This window comes from Arachis duranensis, chromosome 9 (genome assembly GCF_000817695.3).
Source record: "Arachis duranensis cultivar V14167 chromosome 9, aradu.V14167.gnm2.J7QH, whole genome shotgun sequence".
NCBI lineage: Eukaryota > Viridiplantae > Streptophyta > Magnoliopsida > Fabales > Fabaceae > Arachis > Arachis duranensis.
This window is the reverse complement of record NC_029780.3, coordinates 72673882-72689014: the sequence shown is the minus strand read 5'-3', so window position 1 is coordinate 72689014 and position 15133 is coordinate 72673882. Positions and strand designations below refer to the sequence as shown.

General features: G+C 34.6%; 2 protein-coding genes across 2 annotated transcripts in view; one reads left to right on the top strand and one right to left on the bottom strand.

The window, feature by feature from the left end:
- The first annotated feature begins 286 nt into the window (after positions 1 to 286).
- Positions 287 to 6723, top strand: LOC107465922 (probable lysophospholipase BODYGUARD 3). Its single transcript, XM_016084910.3, has 4 exons — positions 287 to 1164; positions 1781 to 2109; positions 2873 to 3075; positions 6229 to 6723. The coding sequence occupies exons 1-4, from the start codon at positions 552 to 554 to the stop codon at positions 6551 to 6553; spliced, it is 1470 nt and encodes a 489-aa protein (XP_015940396.1). The 5' UTR covers positions 287 to 551; the 3' UTR covers positions 6554 to 6723.
- Positions 6724 to 7287: 564 nt separating this feature from the next.
- The window catches only part of LOC107465916 (uncharacterized), a gene marked incomplete in the record, with an annotated part of 8233 nt that continues 387 nt past the window's right edge, over positions 7288 to 15133 (bottom strand). Inside the window, 8 exon segments of the mRNA XM_016084905.3 lie at positions 7288 to 8016; positions 9768 to 9890; positions 10007 to 10077; positions 10459 to 10804; positions 10945 to 11103; positions 11217 to 12290; positions 13380 to 13756; positions 14238 to 15131. Coding sequence (XP_015940391.1) covers positions 7681 to 8016; positions 9768 to 9890; positions 10007 to 10077; positions 10459 to 10804; positions 10945 to 11103; positions 11217 to 12290; positions 13380 to 13756; positions 14238 to 15131 — 3380 coding nt within the window.

Sequence of the window (15133 nt, the reverse complement as noted above, 5' to 3'; positions counted from 1 at the left end):
AAATATTTCATTATTTTAGTAGTTAATTATTTCATTAGAAAAATATATAAAATAATATGAATAAGTATATATACATGTATAAATTAAGCAGGGCTTGATTTGATTATTGAATTTTAGTGTTAATGAAATATTTTTAGAAAGGAAAAAAAAAAACTAAAAAAGTGTTTATGGCTTTTCACATAACATTATTATAAACATGAACTTTATCCCCAAAAAAAAAAACATGAATTGTTTATGGTGAACATACATATTTGAGACACAAAAAATAAAATTAATTATATTAATTTAAGAGAGGCAATCCCACACGCTTTCAACAAACCAGACATAACCAAAGAAGGGGTTTTGCCCTTCAATTCCTGTGTAAAGGAACCTGCTTAGTGCTTACTGTGTTCCCTTACATTCCCTTCCCAAATATGTTAACATCCTTCTCAACATTCCGATCTCCTTGCTTTCTGGGCTCACCATAACATCTTAAGCCCAACACATTATTCTTCTTATTCCGGAATCCTATCTTGTACTAGCTATTTATTTGGTGATTCGTCATCATCCGCATGCATATGCAAATGGACGCAATGGCAAAAACAAGATCTCTCGCGAAGCTAACCGGCAAGTTAGTTAACGAGGCGGTTAGCTTCGTGACGTTTTGCGTGCTCGACCTCATTGATTTCATTCTTTGTTTCGTCTTCAAAGCAATGGACTTGTTGATGGAAGCTGAGTGTAAGCCATGCTACTGCTCGCCGACCAAGGAAGCCATAACGAGCAGCGGCAAGATCTTGGTGTCGGAGCACGGCGGCGAGTCGACCAAGATAGTTTCTCTGAGCTCCACAAACAAATTACAGCTGGAAGACATCTCGGATACACTCTATTCAAGGCCTTCTTTGGTGTCGGAGATTTCCAGATTAACGCTTAATGAATTGAAGAGGCTTAAGTTGGAGGAGCCACTATTGCAGAACAAGAAAAATGGGAGTAGTGCTACAACTACAACTACTACTACTTCCACTACAATAGTGGAGATGCTTCAAGGCAAGATTGATAATCCGGTTACAAGGTGGTCGGATTGTGATTGCAAATTTTGCACAAGTTGGATCTCATCTTCTTCTTCTCCAACTAGTAATAATAATAGTAAAGCCACCCTCTTTGTTATGGCTCAAGGCCCTAGTAGAGGTAATTAATTCCCATATATTTCTAAATAATAAATTAATATATACTCCCTGAATTCTTTTTTAAAATTTTATTTTTCTTGTTTAAATCTCAATATGTTGTTCTAATGATTTATAAAAAGGCGTCTGTCATAACAAAAATTAGAAAGACAAAAAAAATGTAGTTATTAAGGTTATAAAAGAAAAATTTATAATGAAAAACAAAGTAGAATTTTAAATTTTCAATGACATCAATATATTAGATAAAGACTTTTTAATAAAAACTTTTCTTTTTGTATTCTTGACGAGAAGTCTGTAGCAATTTAAAAATATATATATATATAAGAGAAAAATATTGGTAGTGTAAACCTTGCAAAATTCTTGAAGTTGACAACCAACTTCAACCTTAACTCTAGAATTCGGAAAAGCTTCTCCTAGGGTATGTCATTAAAGTTGTCAAAAGTTGGTCAAATTAATTTTTGACTATCAAAATCAGTTAGGTTAGTTCCTCTTTTTGAAACTGATCTGATCAACTGTAACAACTAGAACCTTGAAAATATTATTTGTATGTATTTTGTATGACATGAGTATGATGAGTAATGAATATGACGTGGAATAATAAATTATTGTGTCATATTCAGGTACAACACGAGAAGATGTGTTGTTCATACATGGGTTTATATCATCGTCGTCGTTTTGGACAGAGACACTGTTTCCGAACTTCTCGACGGCAGCGAGATCAAGCTACCGGCTATTGGCCGTGGATCTGTTAGGGTTTGGACAGAGCCCAAAGCCTAGCGACTCGCTATACACGCTAAGCGAGCATTTGGAAATGATAGAGAGATCCGTGTTGGAGTCGCACAAGGTCAAATCGTTTCACATAGTAGCACACTCTTTAGGCTGCATATTGGCCCTTGCCCTCGCCGTTAAACACCCTCGCTCTGTCAAGTCCTTGACTTTGCTTGCCCCAGTAATTTTCCCTTTCATCTTTCTCAACTTTTGCATATTTTTCTCCACTATCTTATTTCTACACTAAAATTTACATTTTTATAAAATAAATGTTCAAAATATAACATGTGCATATAATATTTTTGTATTTTTTATCTTATATATTTTCATAAATAAATTTTCTAAGAGACGAATTCTTTCATGTGAAAATTTTATAAACATATTAATATTGCGTGACAATGCAAACACTTATTTCGTCAATAATGTTAGTTTGATATTATCATTTTTTTTCCATACTGATAGTAATTTTTATTTAAGGGAAAAAAAAGGAGGATCATCATTATTATAGTAGCATGAATACACATTAATCTAAGTTGTGGTTTTAAAAAAAAGTTAAAAGCTACTCTTTGATTGCTTTAGCCTAGTTAGAACTTAGAAGATAGTATCTATAGATAGAGTTCCTATATTGAGAAAGTGAGAAACCAAATATAGAAATAGAAATCTTCGTATAAACTTTTGACTAATTAATTTTTGTTTTCTTTTTTTGTTTGTTAGGATGCTTTTAGCGTTTTATATAAACACTAACAACAATTTATTTTTGTTTTATATAATCTTTGTATAAATATTTTTAAAAAACATATCAAAACATATGTATATTTTAGAATTACACGAGAATTTTTCAACCTATTGTTAAAAAAGTCATGTTAATTTATTTTTATATAAAGTCCAGAGAAGGGAATTAGTCTTGTATAATTTATTTTTCTAATTAATTCAACTTGAAACAGCCATACTATCCAGTGCCAAAGGGAATAGCACAGGCAACACAGTACGTAATGAGGAAGGTAGCACCAAGGCGCGTGTGGCCACCGATGAAGTTTGGCGCGTCGTTGGTGTGCTGGTACGAGCACATAACTCGCGTAATTTGCTTGCTTATTTGCAAAAACCACCGTCTCTGGGAATTTCTAACCAAACTCGTCACTCGAAACAGGTGAACTCACTTACTCACTCACTCACTCGCTCATATTCTCATTTCTTTTCTTTTCTTATTCCTTTTAAGTATTTATATGTTAGTTTGGTTCAGCTTCTCAACTTAACCACGCAACTTAAGTAAATAGTAAACTACTTTCTCTCTCTCTCTCTCTCTGTTTCATCCGTTTCTGTCATCTGCATAGTCTTCTAAGTTACATGCATGATCCATGATTTAGTTGGCCCATTTTTTGACTATCATTTCTTGTTACTAATTTCTTTTCTCGTTGCTCTATACGTAATTCTTTGCGACTTTTTTTTATTTCTTGGATTTAACTATATGCTAAGATTATTATTATTATTATTATTGATAAAAAAAGTTTACATTTTTATGTTAATAATTAATAAATAATAAATACATTAAATGAAAATTTAGGCTTTGTATGATTTATATATAAAATTTTTCAATTTATAACATTAACATCTAATCTTATCTTTTTTTTTTTAATTTCCTATAGTTTATTTTGTTAAAAAGAAAATCCATGTCAGATATAATAGGAGTAATACTTTCATGAAAATTAAATCAAAATAAAAAGATATTCTCTCATAGATATTTATAAAAATTTAATTTTCATGTTATAAAAGGATTTATATAAACAACTAATTACGTATTATTACATTAATAAAAAATTAATTTTTACAACATTCATTACTTAAAAAATCGTATATATCCATAATATAATTATATAATAGTGGAAGGTTCATATTATGTGCTAATCTCATTTTAAGTCTCCTAATTAGATTACATTCTTTACTTTTGGTATTTAAAGAAGAAAACAATCTCATTTTAAGTCTCCTAATTGATGTTATTTCTAAAAATCAAATCCATCCAAATTCTTTCAGAGACGTACTTCTATTACAATACCAACAACACCCTTTATTGTTAGCTACCTATTAATTGGTTGTACAATTTATTTTTCAACATAAAAGGAAATTAATACGATATGCACATACCTATGGGGATGACGGTGGTATAGAAGACTATGAAGAATTTAATTAATACACCTACGAGTTTAAAAAATTGAAGGACAAAACGATGGTGACATAATAAGGCACCACAAGAGCACAAAATCGTGGTTGTGCTTGTGCGTTGAGCAACAAGTATTAATTAGACGGCCACGCATCTCAAATTAATTATGTGGGTTTAGAATTTTCCAAATTATTTAACCTTTTTCTTCTGTATATAAATGTTGAAAAAGTCTTTGGTAAGCTACCACAAACTATGAATACATGTAAATATGGTTATGATATTGATATGTGAGTATATGACATGGCTAGAATCATGATACTCATAGGCGGGTCATCTAATATTTGGTAGTTGATTGAATATATTTGATATGCTGTCTATAAAAATAACAGTCACATATTTTACTTTGATTTTTTAAATATTTTAAGAATTTAATTTTAATATATTAATAATATAAAATATTTTATATATTCATCTAGTCAAACTTATTTAGAATTTTAGATAATTTTTTAAATGAAAAATTTAAAAATTAATTATTTTTATTAATGTGATAATATATAATTAAATGTTTGTAAAACCTTATAGTTTATTAAATATAGTTTAAAAAAGCCAAAAAAACGAAAACAAAAACAAAAAACCAAAATAGAATAACAAAAATCAACAAGTGGCTCAGGGTATAGTAATAATATTAAAGTTATATAAAAAAGACTGAAATTTTTTAAATGAGCAATGTTAGGGGGCCAGCAATTTTTGTGATTGTTAGCCATTAATTAGCCATCAATAATGATTTGATGGTGTGAGATTGGTGTGAGATTTCATCCAATGGCTCACCTTCCTCTACTGGTTACATGCTGGCCAAAATTTAATAAAACTGCTGACCCTAGACTTTTCCTTTTTAAATAGATATCAAAAATACTTTAACAGCAATATTTTTTAAGCTTGAAATAAAAGTACCTATCTGTAGTAATACATCGTTATACATGTTAAGTGTTTAAACAATTAATTTAAGGGTAGATAGCCTACCTGAAAATTATGCTATAATATAGATAAATAGTCTCCTTCCACCATAGTAGTGTATTTTATCATATATTAACATTGTAAAGCTAGTCTATAAATATGAACATGTAACGTAAAAAGAAAATTTTTCCTTAATCCTATAACTAAGGGATCTATCTCTTCTAAAGTTATATTGTCACTTTAGAATAAAAAAAGTACTCCGTTAATCACCATTAAATTAAAATAATAGGATTTACAGATAATAAATGTTACAAATTTAAAAGTGATTAAAGCATCATCTTACCACTTTATTAACATTGTTATTTTAGAGAATCTTTTTTTATAACTAAGATAATTCTTAAAAGGAATACAATTACAAAATATTAGGAGATTTGAAAACGCGTTATTTATTAAGACTTACCAACACTCATTTATAATTTTAATTTGCGCATATGGCTACTACTAAAATTTTTATGGTAGAGCATTAATTGAATTTTAAGATTCTTGGACCCGTTTCTTATGGGAGCACAAGTCAAATGTGACTGAAGACTGAGCGTATAATTAAAATGTAGATGGAGTCAGAGATGGGGTTGTGGTTGCATTTAATTGGAAACCCTTTTTCATTAATTCTGTGTTTGCTGGCTCCCATGAATGGTGAATGATACTCACTTCAACTGTGTGTTGGAGACACAGACTTCCCATCTAACCTGATTTTCAATTAGGTTTATTCATCTTGTGCCTAAAAAGTATAGGTTAAGATTATAAATTAAAAAAGTTTTTATTAAAAATAAAAAAAAATTAAGTTTTTAATGCATTTATTAAATAAAAAATTTTAGTTCTTTTACTAATGGTAAGTTTATCATGTGCCTTAAAGACACATATTAGTTAAACCCTTTTCAATATTAATGCTTCCACTTTAATTTGCTATCTTAACTTAAATTTGTCTAACAACTTTAATTTCGAGTAATAAAGTTTAAGCTTCATGTATTCTTTCTCGGCTTTGATTTTAGTCTCTGGGTAGAAATGAGTGTTTTTTAAATGTATTTAAGATAATATTCTTGCTAAGTAGTGCTATGAAAGTATTGATTAAGGTTATTAGTAGGAATGATTGTAATAACATTTCCCTAATGCTATTACTCTCTGTATGAATAGGGTTAGGACTTTCTTGCTTGAAGGGTTCTTTTGTCACACACATAACGCAGCGTGGCACACACTACACAACATCATATGTGGGACCGCGGGGAAGATTGGATCATATTTGGATATCATAAGAGAAAATGTGAATTGTAAAGTTACCATATTTCATGGAAGAGATGACGAGGTTATACCAATTGAATGTAGCTATGAAGTCCAAAAAAGGATCCCTCGTGCCAAGGTCAGAATCATTGACAACAAAGATCACATTACCATAGTTGTTGGAAGACAGAAAGCTTTTGCTAGGGAGCTTGAGGACATTTGGGGCACAACAAAAAATTAACCAAAAAAAAACTAGAAAAATTCTCAAATTAAGCTGCATGGAGTGTGCTAATGCACTAATCACCAGCAGCGTACCTTTGATTGAATTTCGGTTGTAATTTTTATTTTTTCCTTGTCAAGTAAAGTATTGTATCTGGTCTCGTAAATTATATAATCATATCATTTCAATTATATATTGGTACTATAGTAAGCGCAACCAATAAACTATTCAAAAAGAGGCGTATTAAGAAAATAACTGTTCAAGACAATATTATGTTGTTAAATTGACATACAGGCCTGGACCGATTACTGTTTTGCCTGGAATATGATTAAAAGCAGGATACAGTTTTTAATGTGATTTGGTCGCTCTAACTAACGTCCAGTACTAGGCATATCCAAATACATAACCTAATCATAGTGTGGTAACTAAAGTGATATTAATTTGGATCAATTAATTCACATCTATAGCATTTAATTGTGTTAGACGGTACCTAGCTAGTGGCTACCTGCTACCACCATGCACCGCTACATGTGAAGCATAAGTAATGCACAACTAACATTGTTCAGGCAATTACTTGTGATCGCAACATTTTACAAGATGGCAATTGCACTACACTTGTGCTAGTTATCTTGTTCATATCCTCAAGAGATTTGATACTTGCATTGTTTTCAGGGAAACGCTACTATAGACACCAAAACCATGATTATCAATAGTATGGGACTATGGGTAGATGACATGCTGCCACAAAAACTGTATGAATTTGTCAAGATTCTAGGTCATTAATTTTCTAATTAGCAACAAGCTAAAAGCCATATTACACAAACAAATGATTAACAGCTGCGGTCAGTTGTTACTCTATACATTTTCCTTCGCCAAGCTCCTACAGTTTGCTAAAAAGTACTTGTCCCTTGGTAGAACTGAGATTACGAACACTAGATTATTGCACTAAGGGTTGCTTCTAAACAACTATTCCTAACGAAATCCAATTCTACATTCTTTCTTGCTTCCTATCTGACTTACAAATTCTGCATAACCTACTCAGTTCTACCTCATGCATGCAACACAATTCTACAGGAAATATTTACACTTCTGATACAAGGTGATATTACAACTGGATCAACTCATTGGAGATATTTGGCCACTTGATATTAGGCACTTTCTGCCTCATCTGAAGTACTTCCTGTTGGACCTATTCCACCAACTTCATCCTCACTAAACATGCTATCTTCACTAGAATTGGAGAATCCAGCAGTATCTTCATCACTTAACGAGTCAGCTTTTTGTCTCCTCCTGACATCCTTCACAGCTCTTCCCTGAAGAGCAAGGCGCCTGCGTTTTCTAGCTTTGCGCTTGCCTTTAGGGAAGTCTTCTTTTTGCAACTTGAAGTTCTTCCCATCGGCTTCTTTTGTGGTTCTTCCCTTGCCATATCCATTATCATCGGATTCTTCAGCATCCAGTTTACGCCTTTTTCTGTTAGAATTTGTCTGAAACAGCAAATCACATTCAGATTCCAAAATATACAACTGCAATGTCATGGAAAGTAAATGGGAATAACAGCAAGGTCACTTTGAAAAGAAATTGCCATATGAAAGCAGAATTACCCCTCAATTACAAAATATTTTGCATGATTGCAATTGAACTAATTAACATTTGTTAACACTCAATCCAAAAGTCCCTTCTAGAAGCACAAAACATCTACTCTACACATAAATTATTAATTCCTTTTAGATCCAACCTATACCCATTAGTCTGGGACTTTTCGAGAACATCTTAGCTATCACTTTTCATGACCTAACTACAGAATTTATGGGCTTCCTAACAATGTAACCTAGATTACATGGTAATGGTGGGTGAATGCTAAGTTTCCGCAAAGCTTAGCTTATTAGTTGAAGGCCCGTGATTGATTCTTATATCTAATAGTACTATCAAGTTCAATAGCAATATGTTAATAGAGCTTGTACATAATGAGCTTAAATCCTTTTCCAGAAAATCATTTGACATATCCAAAAAGGTAGATTGCAGAATCACACAGCACACTACACATGGCAGACATAAAGTTTAAGGTTGTATATCCTATTAGTTCCTTTAGGCCATTTTCTATAGCCAATAAATAATTCATAATCACCTAAAGATGGAATGAAGTGGGAGAGAAACAGAAAGGTCCAGGATACGAATGATGGCAATGAAAAAGCAAGCACAAAGGAAGTTCCATTTATTCACTTAAAAAAATGCAACACGAGTCTTTGATCTATGGTAAATTTGTTAGGATGAGTAGGTGAGTCGTAAAAGGTAATTTTATCCCTGTTGAATTAGCAAGGTTTTGAAAATGCAACAGTTAGTACCGCAATAATCGCAATACGATACATGTGATTAGTTACGACTTACGAGTAGGAGAATGAGTGATTTGAATCAGAGTAAATCGAATTCATGCGTGTATAGGGAGTGGGTCGCATGAATCGCAATCAATATCGTTAATGGACTATTCTGAAATGAGACCTGGTTGCAAATACATTTCGGGTCTTTCCGGTTCAAAACAATTTTTTTCCTTTTCCCCCCCAAATTGGCAATAGAAGGTGCCGCTGATCTTTCCATGATTGGATACCCATAAAAGTGGGACAAAGAGGAGGGGGAAAAGCTATTACCTTTTTCTCTCAAGCGGCAAGTGCAGCAACTGTTTGTTCACTCACCTTTCTCACCTCATCAAGATCAGCAACTTTTGCAATCACCATTCTTTATTAGAGATAGGAGATAAGTTGCTTTATTAGCATTTTTATATTATTTATTGGCTAGTGACTCTGGTATTTTTTCCATTAATTTATTGTTTTCTTTGCTGTTATTACTTTACTGTTAGATCATGGGTTATGTTTGATGGAATTTTGTTCTGACTATGCTATTTGCTCATTTCTTAATATTACATAATTTATACAACTTTTTATTATGTATTATTTTGTCCTTTTTTAATAAAAATTACTTAACTAGAACTTATATGCAGTTTAATCATTTGTCTTGGTCATTTTTATTTATGGACATTATTAGATGACATGAATTATGATTTATATCTGATTTGAATATAGTTATTTGAAGTTTAATTTTATTTATTGTTGTTGTTTATGAATCTTACGATACACAATACGATACACGATATAGAAAAACTTTTTGATACATGATACATATCCCGATTTCATAACCTTGTTATAAGGTTGAAAAGTGGACTATGAAAACAAAATCAGCATACCTTTGGACCACGATCAACCAACCTTGCCCATTCATGTCGGTTCCTCAAACAATCAAGGACAGCTTGAGAGTGACTTGAGTATGCATAACGCTCTCCATTATGCTTCCTTAAGTTATGCCAGTGCTGTAGCAGAATATTTGCAAAACCATGCATGTTGGTCAAAAATCCCAGCTTGCAACAGTTAAAATGAAACCAGAAACCAGAAACCACAAAAACACAACACTGATCAAGAACCATACCGGTAAAACAGCATTACAGAGTTCCTCATATGTCATGCGCCTGCCTTTGCTCATAATATCATTGATTAAGCCTGAATTTGGATTTATATAGAAGGTATAAGAAACAGTCCACAAATTGCCCAACAGAAGCACCAGTTCATTTTGTAACAAAAACATTCAAGTTTAACCCAGATGATCTATTTCTGAACAAATTACAAGGGCTGATTATGCTAGGCCAATAAAGCAGATCTGGCAAACCTAAGTTATTTTGTGTGTTAAAAGTCCAGATTCGTCAAGGTACTTGAAAGTTAGAACAGAAAATGAAACACGGATTAATTGCATGTGTTTGTACTTTGTAACCCAGCAATTAAAATCTTTTGACATCACTGTTTAGCCAGCAGTACTAGATCCTAGATCTAGATAACAGATGGCGATAACACAATAAATATAAATAATATCAAACACAACGCTACCAGGTAAGGTCCGGTGAACTGGCCTTCCAGCAGATGCTGTATCATCATCAGATATATTCCTAGGAGAGTTACGCATAGATGGAAAATTTTGATCATTGGGAGGGGAGGACGGGCTACTCTTTGCAATGGCAGAAGTGGTAGAAGCATTATTTGTGCAAGAGTTCCCAGCTGTCAAAGATCCACAACCTTCTTCCTTCTCGGAAGCATCTTCTGCAAGTACTATATCTTGCTTCCTCTGATCAGAGGATGGAACCTTCTCCTTTTCTATCCTTTTTGTTTCCTCTTCAAGTTCACGAGAACTGGAAAGCCCTTCTCGAGATGAATCTTTGTACTTCCGTCTAGAAACCTTTGAAACATGAAATGGATTCATCAATAAGCCCCCATTAAAAAGCCAGATGGACCCTTTGTTATAAGAAATTATTCTCCCAACAGAATTGGTGTATGATGCCAAATTTACCAAATTTAACCTATGGAAGAAAAACTTACCAAACAATGATCCTTTGCTCCAACTGATGATGTTCGCTTTATTAACATGCTTGTAGAACTAGCAGAAGTCAAGTGTGGCAAGCTACCTGCATGGCGTGCTCGGGGCACACGAGGTACACGGGGTGAACTATTCAGTTCTTGATGCAACAGCAAGGCAAGCTGCCAACAAGGAAAAATCAAAAGAGAATAAGTTAAAAGAGGAGAGTACAGAAAAGAGAACTTTGCAAAGGTCTCTGGAACAAAATTAGCAAAACTAGGGGACCAGTTCAGACCTCTTCATCACTCAGCATTGAATTATTTGATGTTGAAGAAGGATTAACTGATGGTCCATGATTTTGATTCAACTTATTAGAGGAAGTATTCATATTGGTATGGTTAATCTTTTCAGCTTTTGGTGGCACTGAAGATGAACCTTTGCTTTGCACTTGTAACGCCTTCTGATGTTGCAACGACGCATTAGTCTCACTAGAGCCCAAAATACTTACAGTCTGATGTGCCAAAGATGCTTTAGACAATGAAGTATGAACAGAATCTCTCGCATCTGAATTTACTTGCTTTGAAACGGAATTTTGTGTACTTCGGCTTGAATGCAATCCCTTTGAATTGGCATTCAAAGAGGATTTTGGCCGTTCTCTTACTGACTTCCTAGAGATTTCATCCCTCACAGCATCACTTGGGCTACTTTCCTTCTTTAAGTGAATATTACTATCCAACATCACTGCTTGCTTTGTAAAAGGATTAGGGCTTTCAATATCTTCAGATTTTAAGTCGTGAGCTAAAGATTTGGCATTAATGGTTGACGACGTTGGAGATGCAGATGACTTTCCAAGACATGCTGACATTTTATGTGGATCCTTCATAGATTCTGAGCCATCTTTTGTTTCTGAAATACTCTTCTGTGTTTCTATGGAACCTTCAGATCCCACCGGTTGTTTTCTGTTACAAATACCAGACAATTCCTCAGGTTTACTGGTATGATCATCAGTGACAACTATCGACAACCTATCAACATCTGACAACTTCGTTACACATGATGGTAAACTGGTAATCACAGCATCATTCACTTTAACAATATCATATATGTTGTCTGATGATTTTTCGTTATCTTTTGCATCATTGACAGGAGAAGAATGAACGTTAGAGAGCTTCCTACAATTATCCTTATCACCATCTTCTCTCTTATCACATTTTGCAGAGGTAGGCCACAGCTTACAGTCAATTTCTTGAGAAACTTGTTTATCTATATTTTCTGGTGCAGAACCACAAGGACCTCCTCCATGGGGAGCAATAGAGCTTCTTACTGCTAAATAATTATCTGGACTATCAACTGCCAAGCAATCTCCATCCTTTTTATTCAAGAGCAAGAAATGTCGTCATAACATAGTGTGAGACGGAAAAAAAAAGCCCAAAAAAGCTATGCATGTAAAAACTTAGTATAAATATTTTGAATACCTAGAATGTAGATGTTACAAAATTGCAAGAACCAAGAAGGCTCAAGTTGAAATTTAAAGTATTTAAGCAGCTGCATTTATGGAATTCTATTATTTCATTTGGCCTTTGGTAGAAAGGTAGCCAGGTAAGCCATTGCATGATCTTTATGGTCAGCTGGAAAGTCTGGGGAAGAAGTGAAGGGGATAACTAAAGGCTTTCAAATTTTGGGTTAATATTCAGGAAAAATAAATAGTCTTGAATTCCATTCTCAATTCATCTATTGGGCTTTTCAACTCAAACTTTTAGCATAGAAACACCAAAAAAGTTAATGGATTGACATATTTTGAAGAATGAAGACTAGAAAGAAATTCTTCAATCTAATTGTCAATCTGGCTATAAGGCACACCATTAGTTTCCATACTAAAACCTAGGCCACAAATCTTCATGCCATGCAGGTCCTCTCTCAGTCCATTTAAAATCTCAACTACCTTCTTTAACATTCTGGCTAAACTTACGGTTAATGATGAAGAGAAAAATAAGGAAATGCACAGAGCAAGAAGCATACTCTTAATCTAATACTCTCCCACAATTCGTAGTCCTTTAATTAATTAACATCAATGCTCAGGACCTACGCCATGTGTAATCTTAGCTATCAAAAGTCATTTCCTTTAAGTTCATTATTATCAGATAATGAGAAATAAGCAGTTACACAATTGCAATAAAACAAGAAGCTACTTCTCTTGCTTGTTTTTTGCTCTCTTGTAAGGAGAATCTTTTGTCCTCTTGAGTATTCTCTGTCAGTCCGTCTTAATGTTCAGCTTTTTATCAAATAATAATTACAATAATAATACAAGAAGCTACAGCAGCATAGTCAAAACTGATGCTAACCATTTAAACATGGAATGAACTCAGACTGAGCATTATGGATAACGGATTTACACCAATCATTAAAGCAGAACAGAGGATTTCACTTTATGAACTATGGAAATGTGATTAAAACATACCTTTCCTTTACTCGAAGCATTTGCAACACCATTATGCTTTAAAACAGATGTAACAGCATCATCAGGCTTCGAGGGCATCTCAACCAAACTAGGACCTCTATTGCCAGCCTTCTCTTCTGGTAACACATCTCCAATAGAAAAATTATGCCTTGCTGTGTCAGCATATAATGGTTCTGAAGAATCCTCAGTAGTTGCCATGTTGTTAGTTGGTTCCTCCATGATGGTACCCGCAGCAAAACAATCATTAGAAATATGCTCCTGAACCACTATATCTTTCGAGTTCTTATTCTTCATACTTCGAGTGTCATCCTTGGAAACCTTTAGACCTCTGTCTTCATAAAATTCCAATGGTTTTGCATCACTGGTGGGTGTAAACGCTAGTAATGAAAGCGGGAAAAGAAAAAAAGACAAAAAGAAGACAGTCAACAAGCGCATGTCTAGTATGGCAAGACGTGCAGTACCGCCATAGTTGATGGCATTCACCCATGGGAAATGGAAATAATAAGAGATGCATCTTTCCTAATCCCCATCACTAGTAAGTAATAACAGTAGCAACAAGAGGGAATATCACTAAAACAAATATCTTGAGAAAGATATGGACTCAAAGGGGGAACCAACCCCTATGAAAAGATATAGTTTCTTACACATCGACAACATAATCCACATATTCACTTAATCAACCACTTCTTCATATACTTTAATCTAATTAACCTAATGCTAGTGTGATACTGTCCAATCCATCTCTTGGTAAGATTCTCATTCCAGCAATTCTCCAATATCATCAAACAATAAATATTATACACACACATATAGTATATGTCGCAAAAAATGAAAGAAAAATAGGACAAATCAATTAACCTGATTTAGAGGAATGCGAACTGCTCCTCCTCTTGGGATCAATCTCTTTCTCAGAAGAACTCCTAACCCGCTTCTTCCCACTCCGATCTCTCGAATTGGAACTGCCAACCTCCTCCTTCTTGCGCTGCTGCTTACTGCTATGAACAACAAACGGCCTCAGCAAGCTCCTCTCCTTCTTCACCCCACTAGGCACCTTCTCCCCATCCTTCAATCCCCCCTTCCGCTCCTCACCAACACCTTTCATATCCGCCAAAGCGCCCCCAACTGGCGGCCTAGCCACCACCGTGGTAGCAGTGGCGGCAGCTGCAGCAGCAGCAGTCTCCTTAGAGAAGGAAAACAAAACCCCAGCACCCTTTCCCCCATCATCATCCTCATCGTTCCAATTAGGGAACTCCCTATACCTAAAATTGAACTTCTTGGGAACATAACCAGTGCACTTCCAAAGCTGTGGCCCGAAAATCGAAGACAACCCGGACCCACCAAAGAGCGCAGGGTCCCCACCGGGTACACCCTGAACATGAACCCTCTCCTCCATGGGAATATCAGTCCAAAGCTTAAATGGCCTGCGAGATAAAGAACCGTTATCATTGTTATTGTTATGATTATTGTTGATGTTGCCGTTCTCCATGGAGATTGTCTTCGTTGGGAGCTCAATCAGAAATTGAGCTACCTCGGTCTCTTCCGTTCCGTTAACGACGGTGTCGATTTGGTGGTTAATGTGGTGGTTTGGGGTGGCGTTAGCGGTGTTGGCTGCAGTTTTGGACTTGCACTTGTCGCAGGAGAAAGTGTCGTCTCCCTTGACGTAGCGAGAGCAGCGGGTGTGGACCCAGACGCCGCACTCGTCGCACTTGACCATCTCCTCGCCGTCGTCGAAGGTTACGCCGCAGATGCAGTCT